General features: G+C 20.6%; 7 protein-coding genes across 7 annotated transcripts; 3 read left to right on the forward strand and 4 right to left on the reverse strand. All coding sequences in view use genetic code 6, as the record gives it.

Annotated features, from left to right (window-relative positions):
• Positions 1 to 949: 949 nt before the first annotated feature.
• On the forward strand, positions 950 to 1438 carry TTHERM_000095358 (hypothetical protein; the record flags this gene model as incomplete). The annotated part of the gene is made up of 1 exon (XM_012796581.1): positions 950 to 1438. One exon carries the CDS (start codon positions 950 to 952, stop codon positions 1436 to 1438), a length of 489 nt encoding a protein of 162 aa, XP_012652035.1.
• Positions 1439 to 3383: 1945 nt separating this feature from the next.
• TTHERM_000095359 (transmembrane protein, putative) lies at positions 3384 to 3599 on the forward strand (the record flags this gene model as incomplete). The annotated part of the gene is made up of 1 exon (XM_012796582.1): positions 3384 to 3599. One exon carries the CDS (start codon positions 3384 to 3386, stop codon positions 3597 to 3599), a length of 216 nt encoding a protein of 71 aa, XP_012652036.1.
• A 963-nt stretch (positions 3600 to 4562) lies between these two features.
• Positions 4563 to 5123, reverse strand: TTHERM_00095360 (hypothetical protein; the record flags this gene model as incomplete). The annotated part of the gene is made up of 1 exon (XM_001012087.2): positions 4563 to 5123. The coding sequence occupies one exon, from the start codon at positions 5121 to 5123 to the stop codon at positions 4563 to 4565; it is 561 nt and encodes a 186-aa protein (XP_001012087.2).
• Positions 5124 to 6553: 1430 nt separating this feature from the next.
• Positions 6554 to 7320, reverse strand: TTHERM_000095362 (transmembrane protein, putative; the record flags this gene model as incomplete). The annotated part of the gene is made up of 2 exons (XM_012796583.1): positions 6554 to 6627; positions 6678 to 7320. 2 exons carry the CDS (start codon positions 7318 to 7320, stop codon positions 6554 to 6556), a joined length of 717 nt encoding a protein of 238 aa, XP_012652037.1.
• A 923-nt stretch (positions 7321 to 8243) lies between these two features.
• Positions 8244 to 11577, reverse strand: TTHERM_00095370 (AAA domain protein; the record flags this gene model as incomplete). The annotated part of the gene is made up of 4 exons (XM_001012088.2): positions 8244 to 9616; positions 9768 to 10587; positions 10665 to 11206; positions 11262 to 11577. The coding sequence occupies 4 exons, from the start codon at positions 11575 to 11577 to the stop codon at positions 8244 to 8246; spliced, it is 3051 nt and encodes a 1016-aa protein (XP_001012088.2).
• A 1845-nt stretch (positions 11578 to 13422) lies between these two features.
• TTHERM_00095380 (AAA domain protein) lies at positions 13423 to 16751 on the reverse strand (the record flags this gene model as incomplete). Its single annotated transcript, XM_001012089.3, has 4 exons — positions 13423 to 14825; positions 14930 to 15737; positions 15816 to 16369; positions 16424 to 16751. The coding sequence occupies 4 exons, from the start codon at positions 16749 to 16751 to the stop codon at positions 13423 to 13425; spliced, it is 3093 nt and encodes a 1030-aa protein (XP_001012089.2).
• Positions 16752 to 18864: 2113 nt separating this feature from the next.
• TTHERM_000095382 (hypothetical protein) lies at positions 18865 to 19350 on the forward strand (the record flags this gene model as incomplete). The annotated part of the gene is made up of 2 exons (XM_012796584.1): positions 18865 to 19048; positions 19103 to 19350. 2 exons carry the CDS (start codon positions 18865 to 18867, stop codon positions 19348 to 19350), a joined length of 432 nt encoding a protein of 143 aa, XP_012652038.1.
• Between the last annotated feature and the right edge of the window lie 20 nt (positions 19351 to 19370).

Here is a 19370-nt window from a genome sequence, read left to right on the forward strand (position 1 = left end):
CACTAATAATAAAAATATAACTTTAAAAAAAGTTTTTTTTTTCAATAACTATTAAGTTATTTGTTATATATAAATGTATTAAAATATTTATTATGCTGTTTTTTAATTTAAAGCAATTCCATTAGAATTATGAATTATTTTGAAAGATTTGATTATTAAAATAAAATATTACTATCTAAAAAATTTTATGAATTCAATTTATATTAACAAATTGAGCTTTTGATCCAAAGTATAGAATCACTTTTAAATATTTTTTTAACTCAAAAGTAAATAAAAAATTGTTTCTAATTTAAATTTTAGTCAATTTTAAGATAATGATCAATAATAAATTATTATTCACAAACACACATAGCAGATGGGTGGATGTTATTGGGATCAAGATAAACCCATATAAATATTATATTTGTCATTTATTAAGGTCTAGACCATTAGACCATGATAATTTTTATCACTATTAAAGAAAAATAAGGGAATAAAAAATTATTTTAATGATAAGGAATTAAGAAATAATAAAAAATATAAAGAGTACTATACGGCTTTTAGACAATTTATTATCTAAGTTAGGTGATTTTCTTTATTTGAGAAAGAGATACCCTTCTTAAACCCTTCAAATACTCTGCACTAACTTTAAATTTTTCAACTTGATTGGAGTGGAAAAAGATGAGAGTAGAAAATATAAAGGTAGGTTTAAATGAAAAAGATGTAAGCAATATTAAACATTTTTGTAAATATGGTTATTGTTTTGATGGTACTAAAAATGTTTAGTAGTCTATTATAGTGTGATCTTGCTTGGTTTTGTGAAAATTATTCCATAAAATAATTTAAAATCCCATTAGATTTATACAATCTTTTAGTCAATAAAATATACTTAATTTGTGAAAAGTTTTAGCTGAAGAAGAGGAGTCCTTGAGAAAAAAATTTCATCTAGAAAAAATTAAAACTGTAGAATATGATATCCCAAATAGGATTCTTGAGGAACCATGTTAATGAAAAGCTGTATTAACATATATTTAATGAGGCTATATTAGAAGCTGACAAATTCTTGCTAACACACAATAGTCTAGTGAACAGTGAACAGTATCTATTGGCAACAAATATGGGATTTTTGATTATGGAAGAGATTTCAGAGACTTTAGAGTTCTCATTGTAGGTCATAATTGAAGTTACTATAGGTTAATCTAAATATTTGAAGACTTAGTTCCTATTAATCCAGATATTAAAATTAAGAGTCTTTATTGATAATTGGATAGGATATAGATTATTATAATAAGAGTTTTGGTAGTGGAAGAAGAACTAAAAACCACATAGAAAACCTATAGTTTAAGATAAATATGTTGGATCATTTGACAAAGGATAGATATTCAACACTTTAAAATAAGCATAACTCTATGTAGAAATATTTTAAGTCTTTAAATAATAAAAAAATTAAAAACAATGAATTGTTTTTTTACTTTTAATCAATATTTATATATAAATGTTTAAATTCCATAGTATTTTAGAAAAAGAAAACTTCCTACTTCTTTTAATTCACAAAATTATATTAACTCTTTTTTGTATTTTATATACCTTTTATATGAATAAAAAATATTTTACTTGAATTAAATAAATATGTTTTAATTTTTTATACTTTACATATTTTAATATGAAAATAAACTAAATTAATATTCATACATTGAATTATATTTTTTATGAATATAAATTATTATTAACTTTTTTTTATAAACGAAGCATATTAATATTTTAAAAAAATTTTCATTAAAATACTTTTTTACTATTATTAAAATTTAGAAAATAATTTAAGTTTTAAATATTTTTAGCTCTATTTGAAAATGATTTGAATTTTATGAGGAGATTTATGAAAATGTATTTTAAAGATAATTTTATGAGAACTTCTTGGATAATAGATGATTTTAGTTCTAATATATTTATACATTTATCTTTTTAAGATATTGAATGACAATAACTCTTTAACATTTGAATTACCAAATTATATCCGGGAAGTATTTTCTTAGATTTTAATGAAAATTTGGTTTACAGGTTTTTTGAATTGATAAATGTCACTTACAATTTTGAAAATTATTGATCCATTGCATATAGAATAAATTAAGTTTAAAAATTCTTGAAATGTAAATTTGCCACCATTTTAATGAAATAATTCTCAAAACTCTCAATTCTTTTATACAGTTTCTTAATTTTTGACATTTAGATGAAATTATTTCTCCAAGAATATACATTTATTTATTTGTTTTATTGAGTAATTAATAATTTGCATTTAAATTATATGTATAAGTAAAAATTTTTACTTTTATTTTCTATTGAATTTGTTAAAAATTTAACTAATTCTTAAAAGTATACAAGATTTTATAAACTTATTACTATTATAAAAATCCTTTTTAATGCGTTTATTAAAGCCAATTTTTATAATCAGATTATTTGAATTAAAAAAAATAATTTGTGATGGTTAAAGTATTAATTATATTTATTTGATTTTGAATTCATTTGCATGAACAGCACAGTTTTCTAGTATTTTGTTTAAATTTTGATATAATTGCATCTAATTTATTTGTCCATTAAATTATTTAAAACATCGATGGATGCAATTAATCTATTAAAATATTAAAATATACTTATTTTAAAGTGTTCATCAATTTATTTAAATTAAAATTTTGATCTATTTACATACTTATAAAGGTTGCTTACATTAATAATTAAGAATGGTATTCTTAAAATACCTTATTTAGAAAACAAAAACTTTATCATATGTATGCTATATTTACACTTGAAATCATATAAATTAAAAATGAATAAATAGATTCATGACAACTAATTATAATTTCGCTCATTGATCATAGATTGTTTGATATTTTGTTAATTAATTGAATTTATTGGAGATTACTCAAGTAAATTATTATTGAGCTTAATCATTTTCTAACAATTAATTCTTCACTTGTTAGGATAAATTAATTTAAATTATTGACTGAAAAAAGTTCGCATAAATTTTAATTAAATAACCTTTAATTTATTAATAAAAACTTTTAGGGGTAGGATAAAATTCAAAAGATAAAATGTCCCACATTTATTCTTATTTTATTATCATTCATTTTTACTAATAACCTAAAAAAGAAGGTTCTTATAGATGCTACAGAGCCTGCTCTCTCTCTCTAGAAAATATTCATGCATTTAAGAATTATCCTTCTAAGTTAAAAATAAATTTCAAAACTTAATATTTTAGTTTTTTTGATCATAAATAAATTTCATCTTTCTATTTTCCTAATAAATGATGTATAGATAGTATATTTTATGTAAGAAAAGAAATATTAAACTTCATAAATAATAAATAAATAAAAAAATAATAATAAATTAAATCTAAAATCAACTCAAAAATGAAAATTTCTGTCTTTGCTCTCCTTGTCCTCGTTGTATTATCTGTTTTTGCTACTGTTGCTAAAGCTTAAGATGAATAAAAAAAAACCATAAAAGTATACAATAAGACTGAATATAAAGTTAAATGCCTTATTGGTGAAAAGGGCTGTGATTGCTGGTCATGCAAAAGTTTTGATGAAATTTTGAAATGCAAATATACTTGCAATCATGATTGAATAAAATCATATAAATTATAATAATAATTAATTAACTTTTACATATTATAATTTTATATTTGTAATTAAAATATTAAAATATTAAAAACAAATATCCTCAAAACTTTTCTATTTCTTTATAAAATATCTTTAAATATCACCATATTATTTGCATTTGTAAAAAAATAAAATAAACAAATGAATGAAATAATGATGCATGCTTCAAAAGTAAATTAATTTTTGATATCATAAAAAAACATAATTAATTAATTAATTTTTGGTAGATGATTGATTTATTTTTATCATATCATCTTTTTAAATAATATTAATCTATTAAATTGCAAGGATACTATTAAAAAATATTAAATAAGCTGAATTTTTTTATGAGAAATATAAATTTAAACACATTTTCTCTATTGAAATTAGCTCATATATGTATGTGTAGATGATTATCTTCTCTTTATAATCAATCATTTTCTATTTATTCAAGGCAAATTTAATATGAGACTTTTAATTTAAATAGAAATAGAGGATTCTAATTTATTATTTTTATGAATCAATATTTCGAATGAATTTGAGAAATTATATTTTATAAGCATAAAAAATTCACTCATACATACATACATATTGTAAATAAATAACATTATGATAGATCATAATTTATTTATTAATAAAGCGCAGATCCAATTTTATTCTTTTGTCAATATATTTAGATGAAAAAAGCAAATAATCAACATATTTGTTTCATAAAATAAAAAAAATCACTTATTTATTTTTTATTGTTTTTTAAGATAATTTTATTAGCATAAAAATTGATAAATGGAAATATAAATAAATATATATACTTGAATAATTTATGTGAAATAATTTTAATTAAATTACTAAAATGATAAAAAATTAAGATATAAAATTTTCTCACATAGTTACAAATTATTCATTATATTCAATTTAGTGTATTAAATTATTTTAAAATAGCTAATAATTTCATTATTGATCGCAAATGTAATAAGCTACAAAATTATTATCAACTAAAATATAGTACCAGCAACTGCAATCAGTATTATTAGGATCATATACAATGCAACATTCTCCAGTAAAGGGATTGCATATTTTTTTTGGGGGATTTGTTGGAGTAGTATTGTTGTTATTACCACTTCCTGAATTAGTGGAGTTAGTATTTGTACTATTACCACTTCCTGAATTAGTGGAGTTAGTATTGGTATTATTGCCACTTCCAGAATTAGTGGAGTTAGTATTGGTATTACCTGAATTAGTAGAGTTAGTATTGGTATTATTGCCACTTCCAGAATTAGTGGAGTTAGTATTGGTATTACCTGAATTAGTAGAGTTAGTGCTGTTTTTACCTGCATTAGTGGAGTTATTATTGGCATTACCTGCATTAGTAGAGTTAGTGCTGTTATTAACCACATTAGTAGAGTTAGTCTTTGTATTAGTTGAGTTGTTATTATTAGCATTACTAGCAGCAGTAGAATTAGTATTATTTTATCCTTTTGCAGTGTTATCAACAAATTAAAGATTTCTCATATTAATAGCATAACTCAAGTTGAGCAAAGTAAGTAAAAGTAAGGAGACAAATAATTTATTCATTTTACTTTATTTTTTTTTATTGATTATTATATTTATAATGAAATTTATTTATTTCTGTAAATACTAAGTCAATTATGAATTTATTTAAACTGAAAAGATAATAAATATAAATTCCATCATCATATTATTTAAAAAAAGTCATGAATATAAAGTATTAGATTATATTTAATCAGCAAAAGGTTTCTATTTGGAGTATTTTAATAAAATCTATCTTTAATTTGATTTAAATCTATTAATTCCTACCCCCTTTAGTTTCGTAATTGATTTTACCAACAATTAATGTTTGAAAGCATTTTTAATTAACATTATTAGAAGACTACTTGAATTTATAAATTTGTGGTTTATCTTATTGAACAAATTAATAATTTTACAATAGACTGACTGTTAATTATTTTATCTTAATCTTATGTAAATTAGAAACTAATTAGTGGCTTTAGCCTATATATTTTAATTTAATGGACTAATAGACTAAATATTTTTTGGTCTTAATGAATAGTTAGTTGATGGTATTTTTAATTATTTTCTATGCATATCATGCTAACTAAGCAGAATACTTTAGAAATTTCATGATATAATTTTTTATTTTTTGAAAATATTTTTAAAATTGTGCGAATATATCTTATTTGCAATGATAGGATAATTTTCGTTATTATTACTATTTTAAGTTTGCATATAAATCATTTATGTTCTTTAATTGAAAGAAGGAAAAATATATTTCATCTAAGAAATTTAGATTATTTTAAACCAATTTACAATTATAATTTTAATATAAAATAGATTTACATAACAATATATAAAAATATATTTAACATTATCAAGATGTTACTCTTTAGTGTAAATTATTAACTAAATTTAACTTTTAATGATTTTTGTAAAATATTGTAAGCTATTAATATAATCATATATTTTTAAGATTCAGTGAATATTTCTAAACAAATAAAATTCTACCACGAAGGTTTAATGTACTTGAATGTATACAATGTCTTAATTTTCATTTTAAATCTTTTGCTAAAATGAAGTAGAGGCTTAAAAATTTTTAATGCGTAAGAAAAGGTTGAATACAGAAATCTCTAATAAATTAACAATTTAATTGTATTTTTATTAATTATAATCTATAACCATTTTTTAAATAATCACAAAAATAAATACCTTGAATCAATTAATGTATTAAAAGTGAACTCAAAATATCATTTGAATTTCCTATTCTCATTACAAATTTTTCTAAGTTTTTTAATTACTTTTTACTTTTTTGATAATAGAGTTTTTGATTTGAAAATTTTGATACAAATTATTCAAAATATATGCATGAATCAAATATTTTAAAGTAAGATATATTTATATTTTCTTTCTTTCTTGCTTCATTCAGTTCACCTTAATACCTCATAATTAACATTTACCAAAAAATAGATTTTTTTTATTTCTGAAACACTAATTGTGAGGCCTAATTTTTTGCACAAATTAACAATGTTGCCCAATATACACAGGTTTTACTGTTTATATAAAATTGTTTGAAATTACTATCAATTTTTAAAAATTAATTTATCTATTTCATCTATTAGGAGCTGATTAAGTTTATTTATTGAAGTAAAACTTAGCAAAAATATATTTTACTTTTAACTTAATTTTTATTTTTACCATTTTCAGCTTTAAAAAGGTATTTCTTTTATTAATTCTTTTAAAAATAACTTTATTTATTCATTTTTCCTTTATATTTTAGTTTTTTCTTTTATTTTGATTTTTTTTACTAAAATATATTAAAATTATTGTTATTCTGAACTGAATTATGAGGTTAATTTTGGTTATATTCCCTTTAGCTTAGATAAATCATTAAAAATGATATTAAAATTAATTAAAATAGGGATATATTTGTTATGCTACTACAGCAAAAGGCAAAGTACATAATATGAATTTTTATAAAATAAAATCTAAAGTTAACCAACTCAATTTTCTTACTATTGTATAGCTTGACAATAATAAATATATTTATTTTACTTTCTTTAATAAGTTTTTTACAAATTAAGAAATCTTTTAAATCAAATTATTTAAGAATGACTTAGCTCTCCTTATTGGTTAATTATCTAATTTAAATTAAATGATTTAAATTTTGTGTTAAAATTGAGTTTTTATAATTCATTTTATTTTATATTAATAGTTTCTATTTCAAAAATAATATCTTCAATTATCAAATTATAAATAAGATATTGGTTTTAAAAATAAAGTTTGTATGATCAAATATTTTAGAAAAACATCTATTGCTTTTCAAGAAAAAAAATTTATTAATTTATATTTTTATGTTATTTGTAATAAATAAAATTAAAGCTTTTAATAGAGCATATTGAATTATTGTCTTTTTGATATTTATATTTTTAAATAATTAATCAGGTCAAAAACAGAACATAAATAATTAATTTAGTTCAAAAAATAAATAATAAGGAAATATTTAAAGAAATTTAGATTCAGAAAAGATGATAGATGATACATGACAAGTTATAATATTTTCAAAATGTTAAATTTAAATAGTATTAGATATAAGCTAAAATTATAATATTTAATAAATAATTTATATAATTAACATATTTAAAAAATTAAGAAAATTTTAAATTATATTTGAAAATTAAAGTAGAATTTCTTCTTAATTTTTTAATAGAATACTTACAAATTACTGTTTTATAGAAACTTAATAGTATTTAGTGGAGGTTAAATATTAAATTATATTACAGTGTTCATAAAACAGTAATGATAACTCATAAGCTAACAGAGATGAACAATCAACAAATAAAAAATATAACTAAATCTTTTCAGATTTACCAATTAACCAATTTTTCTATTGATTCTTTAAATTAAATAAAAGAAAAATCATATTAAAAAATATTATTTGTTGCTTAGCAACAGGCAGGAAATTCTACTTTTAGAAAAATAGAAAAAATTTTCATACCATTCAAGTTTGTTTTTTCTTTTATTTAAGAGAAATTATAAATTAATAAGGAATTATTAATTAATTAATTAAGAATTACATTTTAATTTTTTACTTATTTTATTATTTTAAAAATTTTTATATCATTAAGAATTACTAAAATTTATTGAAAGATTTTAAGTTAAACTGAGCTATTATTTTTTTTACTTTTATTAGCTAAGTCTTTATTTTTATTTTTTGGTACTTTAAAAGGAGTTTTATTTTTCATCTTCTGTTAAAAAGCTTCTCTCTTTTTTTCTATTTTATATTTTGTTTTGATTTATATTTTTATTATCTATTTTTTCTTCAATATTTTCTAATAATTAAGGAAATTCTGAATAACTTTCTGAGTTAGCTGCTTGATTGTTACTTATTTAACTTATATTTAAATTTTAAAACTAATTAATTTATCTTTCCTATTAGTCATCATCTATTAATATTTTATCTTATTAGAAATATTGAAATTATTGTTCTAAAAATTTTGAAATATAATCAAAAAAAGTGTATCCTTAATTGCAAAGTCCTATGTGAGATTTTTAATAGCAAAGGTTGCAAATATTTTATTGATATTAACCTTTTCTATAGAGATTTATTTCTAATTAAAACTAAGTTAATTAATTGATTTTTTTATATAATGGCATTTAACTAATTCCACCATATGAAAATTAATTGAGACTAAGTTGAACAATTTCTTTCCATTTTTGGCATTTTTAACTGTACATTTCAAAATTTCCTATACAAAAGAAACCTATTTTAGCTCTTGAAAATGCTACGTTAATTCTTTGTAATTCAGTTATATAACCACATTTATTTTTTTAATTTGATCTGACGCATGAAAGAATAATAATATCATTCTCATTTCCTTAAAATTCATCAACGGTATATACTTCTATTTCAGGTAATTTTTTAAGTTTACATTGAATAAGCGTTTTTTAAGATTTATACATAGACAGAATAGTTATATTTTTTTGCTTGTATTTATCTGATAGTCTCTTAGCCAAAAACTTAATATAATACACCTCAAATTCGTTTAAGTATGAGCCTTCACTCATTTTTTACTCTGGATAAGTATGAGGAAGAAGATACATGCCAACAGTTGATAATTCCCTAACACAACTCCTATTATTAACAACTCGATCATCTTTATATTCATTACCATAAAATAACCTAGTAAAGTTTGCTAACTCAGGTCTCATTCTTTTTTACTAGTAGAGAGTAACAAAATCAATTTTATTCACTTTTATTAATCTTTCAAAGTAAGACATTCCATAATTAAATTCTCTTATTAATGATTTAGCTCTTATAAGTGGTTTAAGTTATTAATGATCTCCAAATTAAATCAAATGTTTTATATTTGGAGTTAAAATTGGGAAAAATTCACTTTCATTAATTTCACTAGCTTCTTCTACAACAATTATTTCTGGTTTGAGAATCTATAAGGCTTAATAATAAGTGTGATAGCCAGTAAAAGTCATTCCTATAAAATAAAAAAAATATTTGTTTAAATCTTGAAGTACTTTATAACAATTAATGTTTGTTTAAAATTATTTTTCTGTTAATTTCCATTAATTCTAAGATGTAAAATGAGAAATGAATAAAACATTTTAATTTATGAATAAAAAATATACCAATAAATTAAAATTGTTCTTGTTTAATGAAGTCCGATAGTCTCAATTAGTATTTTTTCTCATGAATTTCATAATTTTTCAAATTAGATTATTCATAGTTTCTCATTTCTTAAAGAAAATTTTCAATTTCTTATTCTTTTATAAAATTTTAGAAAGATAAATTGTCAAGACTTTCTTCCAATTGAGAATTATTTACTGAATAATAATCTTAATTTTAATCTCTTTCTAAGTAATCTTAGAGCTTTTTATCTATTTATTAAAATCCTAATGAGTATATTTACTTCCTTTAAGGACCTCCTTATTTTTCAATAGTGTATTTTTTCATTTCTTCAAATGCAGTTTAATATCCAAGTCTTAGAAGTTTTATTTCTGGATTTATTTTTTCTAAGTTCTTTAGAAGCGAATCAAGAGAAATATTTTTTTTACTTATGATTAAAATGGGTTTTTTGCAATAATTATTTTTTAAATTTTATAGAGTGTGGATTAAGTGGCTTGCTAAGAATGTTTTTCCTGTTCCTGGTGGTCCTTAAATCACAGCGTTTTAGTTAAATAGAGCATATCTCAACGCTTTAAGTTGATATGAATCTAAGTTTACTTACTTCTATATAACTTCTTCTATCGACTATATAAATGATTCTTTTAAATCATCTCTCCCATTCAAAAAGCTGTATTCTGGAAACTTAGATTCTCCTTTTTCACCTTTAACAGTTTGATCATAAAATTAAATTTGTTACAATTAAGCAAATTTTTATGAACAGTTTAAGGTTTATTGTAATGAATACCAGTACTCATGAGGAGTAAGCAGAATGTAATTTTTATTCTAGATTTTATATAATAAAACTAATTAAAAATGGTTATTATTAAATTTAGATATAATTAAAATTTTAATAAGATTACAATATTGCTAATGTTAACTAAAAACTCCTCGATATCGCTTAATACATTCATTTTTATCTAAAATGTTTAATTATATGTGGTAATATCAAAATCATCATAGTTTTCTTTTAAGATATCCTCTACTTCCTTTACGTCTTCTTTTTTAATGTCTTTATAGATGTCTTCTTAAAGAATATTTTCTATAAGAAGGTTAAAGCTTTCATTCTGTAAACTTGATTTATCTAGTTTACTTTGAGATTGCTACTTTTTATTTTAGTCAACTGTTTTTCCTACAAAATACTTTTTCGATTTCTTGTTTACAAAAATCATAATTTGATTATTTAAGATTTCCCACTACTTCTACTTCTACTAATACTTTTATATTTTCATTGAGGTTTTTACAGTTAAAATTAACCCACTTTGATTGAATTGCACATTACTTACTTAGTATTCTTAAATCCATTGAAAATCTTCATAAGTTGATTCTTATCTTTCGTTTTTCAATCCATTTTCTAGCTTAAAAACATTTTATCTCAAAGAATGTCTTAATTTTTTAAAGAATCCTTTTTTAATTTTAAGTTGAACTTATTAGATTTTAAAAGTTAAAGTTTATTTTACTTTCTTATTCTAATGTATTCATAGTTTTTTAATAGGTTTGTAGATCGTTGAATAAGTAATCTTCTGGAATAGATAAAACCTATGCATAGGGGTTTTAAAATAGGTTCATATCTGGAAAATCAATGTAATTTTTGATCTAAAATTCTCTCACAGAATCTGAATCAATTGAACTTTATTCTTCTTCGCTGTTCATAGAATTGTTTTATATTTCATCATCATCAAATGAACTATTTTAATAGTTGTCGTTTTCTGATTAAGAAGACTACGAAAAACTTCTACTATTTATAATAGAAATTGAGTTATTTTTTTGTGGCATTTTTTACTTTTTTTATTTGTTTTTTTTTGTGTTTTTATAATTATTATAATTCTTCTACCAAAAAATTGAGAAAATTTAAATTGAATTATTCTACTATGAAAAAAACTTATCATAGATAAAACTTTGTTGTGCGCTATAATTAGACTGAGTTTATAATAATCTCAATCTCCTATAAATTATCTATTCTTATTTTTTTAGGTTTCACATTTAAGTAAAAAACTATTAAGCTTCTGATAGATCCTAATTATGCATTTAAAATTGTTCATTTTTAGGTAAAAAAGAATTTTAGAAATTAATACTAACTCTCAAAGAATATTCATATTTTCTAGAATAATTATTTTTCTTAAATTCTCAACAAGTATTAGTATTTATAAATCGATTAAAAATTTTTATAATTTTATAAAATATTTTTTATTTATGTAAATTAATAAAAAGAATTATATCAGTAAATAATAGATAATAGTAATTTGTTTTAAAAATGAAGTTTTTGAGTTTATATTGGTTTAAAAATATTTACAAAGCTTAGTATTCGATATTTGCTTATATTTCTAATAGAATAAATTCTAAATTTGATTGGATTAATCTGTTGTTTAGTTATATAAATTTTTAGGCTTCTGATTGTTCCATAATAATAGCTCTAAAAAGGAATCATAGAAAAGAATTTTAGAAACTTACAACAAATCTTACGATTTTCATATTTTCTATGTTCATATTTTTTCTTAAATTATCTATCTATATTCATTAATTGACTAAAATATTTAGAAGTTTTAAAAATATTAAAAAAAATTGTTCAAAATCTTTCATTTTTGTAAGTTAATAAGTAGAATTAAAAATTAAATTATAAGTAATAATTTTAACTTTTAAAAATGAAGTTCATGAGTTTAAAAATATTTTTTAAAGCATTTAAAAGATTAAATGTTTGATATTTGTTTAAATTTCTAATAAAATAAATTTGAAATTTAATTTGATTATCTATTGTTTAGCTACAAGAAGATTTTATCCATTTTTTTTACTCTTCTAAAATGAATTATCAAAATAACATACATCATTTTAAACCAAATAATGAATAAAATTGATTTCGCAAGAGTAAAAATACAATTTTAGTATCTAATAAAAATAATATTTAAAAATGTAGATTTTCTTTGTAAAAAAATGGGACCATCACTGATAAACAACGTATTTCAAATTTGTCTCATAATTAGGTAAAAAAATAAATCATAAATTTTATTAATATTAGCAGAATTAATCAAAATAGTAAAATTCATAAATAGTCTAAAACAAAAAGGAATATGATTAAATTAAAATTGGTGTGTTTAATTTATTAGATAAATTATTCTAATTTAAGAGTTTTATGAAAATAATTCACAAATGTAAAAAATAGATAATATATCAATGTAAAATTTGAAAGTCCAGTAAAAATATTTTTATCTGAAATTTTAAAATAAAATTCTATTAATTGTATGTATATTTCTAACTCAAGAAAAAATTTTATGAGAATAACTATTTATTTATTGTATTTAAACTAAAATTAATAAATTTAAAAAATATCTATAAAATTATTTAAATAATATAAATATCAATCTGCCTATATCTATAAGTACTTTAAAATAAATTCAGAGGGTGGATGGGAGATAAAATAATTAAATAAAAGAAAAAATCATATTAAAAGGGTTATTTGTTGATTAGCAGGAATCTCTACAATTGAAAAATAAAAAAAATTTTCATACTGTTTTGGTTTTTTTCATATATTTTAAGAAAATTATAAAAAAATAGCAATATGGAATTATTATTAATTTATTAAGAATTATTATAATTTTTATTATTTAAAAAATAAATTTGTTTATATCATTTTGAATTATTTTAATTTATTGATAGATTTTAAGTTTAATTGAGCATTTATTTCTTAGGCTTTTTGCTAAATTTTTATTTTTATTTTTTTGAACTTTAAAAAGAGTTTTCTTTTTCGTCATCTATTAAAAAATATTTTTCATTTTTTCTATTTTATATTTTGTTTTGGTTTATATTTTTATCTTCCTTTTTTTCTTCCATATTTTATAATAATTAATCAATTTCTGATTAACTTTCTGAGTTAGCTGCTTCGTAGTTATTAATTTAACTTATATTTAAATTTTAATACAAATTAATTTATCTTTCCTATTAGTCATCAGCTATTAACGTTTTTTCTTATTAGACATTTTGAAAGTTATGTTCAAATATCTTTAAAAAATGATCATAAAAAGTGATATCTTAATGAGCTTAATAACAAAATCCTATGTGAGATTTTTAATAGCAAAGATTGCAAATATTTTATTGTTATTAGCCTTTTCTATAGAAATTTACTTCGAACTAAAACTAAGTTAATTTATCAATTTCTTTATATAATGGCATTTAATTAATTCCACCATATGAACATTAATTGAGACTAAGCTTAACAATTTCTTACCATTTTTGGCATTTTTTACTGTACATTTCAAAATTTCCTATACAAAATAAACCTATTTTAGCTCTTGAAAACGCTACATTAATTCTATGAGGTTGAGTTACAAAACCACATTCATTGTTTTTGTTTGATCTAACACAAGAAAGAATTATAATGTCATTCTCATTTCCTTAAAATTCATCAACAGTAAATATTTGTATATTCACTAAATTTTTAAGTTTACTTTGAATAAGCTCTTTTTAAGATCTATACATTGACAGGATTGTTATATTTTTTTACTCATATTTTTCTTTGTGATTTTATTTTTTAATTTCAAATATTTTCTTAACCAAACGCTCAATATAATATACCTCAAATTGGTTTACGTATGAGCCTTCACTCATTCTTTAATCTGAATAAGTATGAGGAACAAGATACACACCAACGGTCGATAATTCTGTAGCACAACTCCTTTAATTAACAACTTTATCATCTTTATATTTATTACCATAAAATAACCTAGTAAAGTTTGCTAACTCAGGTCTCATTCTTTTTTACTAGTAGAGAGTAACATAATCAATTTTGTTCACTTTTATTAGTCTTTCAAAGTAAGACATTCCGTAGTTAAATTCCCTTATTAATGATGTATTTCTGATAAGCGGTTTAAGTTACTAATGATCTCCAAACTAAATTAAGTGTTTTACATTTGGAGTTAAAATAGGGAAAAATTCACTTTCATTAATTTCACTAGCTTCTTCTACAACAATTATTTCTGCTCCCAGAAGCTACAAGGCTTCAAAATAAGTGTGATAGCCAGTAAGAGTCATACCTATATTATAAAAAAAATAAAATATTTGTTCAATTATTATTTTTGTTTAAAATTATTTTTCTATGAATTTTAATCTAAAAAAAAAAATAAATGATAAAATTTACCAATAAATTGAAATTTTTTCATGAAGCGAGATAATCTTTATTAGTGTTTTCTCTCTTATTCTACATAATTTTTCAAATTAGACTATTCATAGCTTCTCATTTCTTAAAGAAAAATTTCAATTTCTTATTCTTTTATAAAATTTTAATTATGAACACTTTCATCTAATTGAGAGTTATTTACTGATTAACTATCTTAATATTAATTTCTTTTTAAGTAACTTTAGAGCTTTTTATCGATTAATTAATATCCTTCTTCGTATATTTAAAACTTTAATGGACCTCCTTATCCTTGAACAGTATATTTTTTCATTTCATTAAAATCAGTTTAATATCCCAGTCTTAGAAGTTTTATTTCTGGGTCTATTTTTTCTAAATTCTATAGAAGCTAATCAAGAGAAATGTTTTTTTTACTTATAATTAAAATGGGTTTATTGCAAAACTTATTTTTTAGAATTTATAGGGTATGGATTATGTGGCTTGCTAAGAATGTTTTTCCTGTTCCTGGTGGTCCTTAAATCACAGCGTTTTGGTTATTAAGAGCATATTGCAATGCTTCAAGTTGGTATGAGTCTAACAAATCTTTCTTTTTATATATTTCTTTTTTTATCAACTGAATTTATGATTTTTCTAAACCATCTCCCCAATTTAAAAAACTGTATTATGGAAACTTTGATTCTCCTTTTTAACCATTAACTGTTTGATCCTCAAATTAAATTTGTTTCAATTAAGCAAATTTTAATTAGCAATTTAAGCTTTATTGTGTTTAAAACCAGTACTCATGAGGAGTAAGCAGAATATAATTTTTATTCTAGATTTTACAAAGTAAAAAATTAATTAAAAAAAGTTATTAATAAATTAAGATAAAAGTAAAATTTTAATATGATACAATCTAACTGATGTTGACTAAGAACTCCTTGATATCACTTAGCACATTCATTTTGATTTCAAATGTTTAATTCAAGTTGATAATATCGAAATCCTCATTATTTTCTCTTAAGATATTCTTTACTTTCTAAATCTCCTCGTATTCTGCTATTTTTTTATCGATTTATTTTTAAAGAGTATTTTCTATAAGAAGGTTCAAGTTTTCATTCTTTTATAAACTAGATTCATCTTGTTTTTTACTTTCAAAAGGAAGAATCTGCTACTTTTGATTTGAGGTAACTATTTTTCCAACAAAATACTTTTTCGATTACTTGTTTACAAAAATCATAATTTGGTTTGGTAAGGTTTCCCACTACTTCTACTAATACCTTTATATTTTCATTGAGGCACTTACAATTAATATTAGCCCATTTTAATTGAACTCTATATCAATTACTTAGTATTCTTAAATCCATTGAAAACTATCATAAGTTGACTCTTCTCTTTTATTTTTCAATTTATTTGTTTCCTTAAAAACATTTTCCCTCAAAGAATGTCTTATTGTTTTGAAGAATCCTTTTTAATTTTAAGTTGAACTTATTAAATATAAAAATTTAAAGTTTATTTTACTTTCTTATTCTAATTTATTCATTGTTTTTTAATAGGTTTGCGAATCATTGAATAAATAATCTTCTGGAATAGGTAAAACCTACCCTTTAGAGTTTTAAAATAGGTTCATATCTGGAAAATCAATGTAATTTTCAGACTAAAATTCTCTCTCAGAATTAGAATCTGACTCAATTGAACTTTATTCTTCTTCGCTTTCCATAGAATTATTTTATATCTCATCATTATCGTCATCTGTTGAACTATTTTAAAGGCTATTGCTTTCTTATTAAAATAACTAAAAAATGTTTCTATTGTTTATAGTAGAATATGAGTTATTTTTATGAGGCATTGTTTATTTTTTTTTATTTGCTTTTTTTTCGTGTTAAAAATTATTATTTTTTTCTTAATTATCACCAATATATAAATAAAAATATTAAAAATAAAAGTATTTTATAAAGTAGTTCGAAATTTTTATTTAATAAGATAATAAAAGAATTACATCATCAAGTAATAAGTAGATAATAATATACGAGTTAAAAAATGAAGTTTTTGAGTTTAAATATATTTTTAAAAACTTTTATAAGATTTGGTATTTGATATTTGCATAAATTTATAATAGAATAAATTCTAAATTTAATTGGATTCATCTATTGTTCAATTACAAAAAAGCATTAGATTTCTGATTGGTTCATGTAATAATATTAAAAATGTATCATTTAGGTAAAAAAGAATTTTAGAATAATAATTAATCAAATAATATTCTTATTTTTTAAAATAATTAATTTTCTTAAATTCTCAACAAAGTATTCAAATATTGATTAGAATATTCAGAATAAAAACATAATAAAAAATAATTCAAAATCTTTGAGATAATATAAGAATTAGATCATTCATTAAGTAATAAATAATAATATATAGGTTTAAATATGAAGTTTTTGTGTTTAAATATATTTTTAAAAGCATTTATAAGATTTGGTATTTGATGTTTGCTTATATTTCTAATAAAATAAACTCTAAATTTAATGGATTCATCTATTGTTGAATTATAAAAAAGCAGCATTAGGTTCCTTCATAATAATACAAATCAAATTTTTTAGGTAAAAATGAATTTTAGAAAATAATAACTAATAGTAGAATATTCAAATTTTATAATATAAATATTTTTCTTAAATCCTCAGTAAGTATTTATTTATTTATTAATTGGCTAAAATACATAGAATTTTTAAAAGTATTTTGAAAAGTTGTTCAAAATCTTTCATTTTGTAAGTGAATAAATAGGATTACATAATTAAGTCATATTTTTTGTTTTAAAAATGAAGTTTTTGTGTTTAAATATATATTTAAAAACATTTAGTAGATTAATTGTTGGTTATTTGTTTAAATTTTTGATAAAATAAATTCTAAATTGAATAAGACTGACTATCCATTCTTTAGTTACAAAAACATATTTTCCATTTTTTTAGTTTTTTAAAAATGACTTAGCAAAATATCATCATTTCAAAATTATTAATTTCAAAAAAACGAATAAAATGAATTTTGCAAGTATAAAAATACTACTTTATCTAGTAAAAAGAATTTCTTTATATGCATATTTATTTAGTAAAACTAAGAGATCATCCATCACTAATAATCAATACGCTTTCAACATAGTCTCATAATTAGGTAAAAAATAAATTATTAATTTTGTTAATATCTGTTGAATTTAACAGAGTAGAAAAATTCATAAATAATAAAATATAATAAGGAATATTATTAAATTATTACATTGATTTGTTTAACTTATTGAATATATAGTAATATGAAATTTAAAGTTAAGGTTTAGTAAAAATATTTTTATCTGAAATTTAAAAAAAAATAAAGAGATTATTCATACAAGTTTTAATTTTGGCTGATTAGTTATATCTATTCAGCACAGAATCTAAATAAATTTATATTTATAAGCATAAAAATTGAATTTTAGGTCATATTTATTATGTTTTTTTGTTTAATGTACTATTATTTATCATATATATACCATAATTACTTTATTACTCCTGAATATGGAAAAATCCAAATAACTTTTAACAAAAATAATAAGAAATTGAAAGAGTATTGGTTTTTTACAAAATTTAAAAACCTGAAACCTCCCTTTTCAAATTAACTTCTTAATTTTTATTTTTATGATTAATAGAACAATTCCAGAAAATTTTTAATTAATTATATGTTTTAAATTTTTCATTTAAAATTCCTAATGCATTTAATGGCTAGGCTTGTAAAAATGTACGGGAATTAGGTATATCTTGGTCAAGATGAAATGAAGTTTATTACAGAAATAAACTAAAATAAATAGATAGACGAATGCCTGTTGAGACTGAAAAGGAAAAGAGAAGGAAATCATATAGAAGAAACAAAATTTATTCAATTCCTAAAAAGCATAACAAATATAAGATTGCCAGAATTAATAGAATAATATAACAACAAAGATGTAGAATAGATAGATATCAAAGACACTATTCTTAGCAATGATCTTTTATGAAGCAAGAATAATATCAGAATTAGATATACTATGGGTAATAAATGCAGTAAAACTTGGAAAGGAAGACCATCCTATCGTTATAAAAACTTTGAAACCAAATAATGGGAAACTATTATTGAAGTTTGATGATAGTTATTTACTTGTATAGAAATGACCTGGAGAGAACTATATTTTAGCAATATCAGAAACTGATAAATGGGTTTTAGAAGGAGAAGACAATTTTGGTGAATTTAAAATAATTGAATATATAGAATAAAAAATAGAATTTTAAAAAGAAATTTAAAAAGGCGAAGTAAGGTAAGAAAAATATAAATTAATTTTAGACGAAATAGAAAGCAATAAATCAGAAGATGAATGTTTAGAAAACACAGAGACGAAAGATTAAGGAATAAAATAAATATTATCTTTGAGCTATTTTGAAGAAAAAAAATGACAAAGAAAACAATATGAAAA

This window comes from Tetrahymena thermophila, assembly GCF_000189635.1.
Source record: "Tetrahymena thermophila SB210 genomic scaffold scf_8254716, whole genome shotgun sequence".
Taxonomy (NCBI): Eukaryota; Ciliophora; class Oligohymenophorea; order Hymenostomatida; family Tetrahymenidae; genus Tetrahymena; species Tetrahymena thermophila.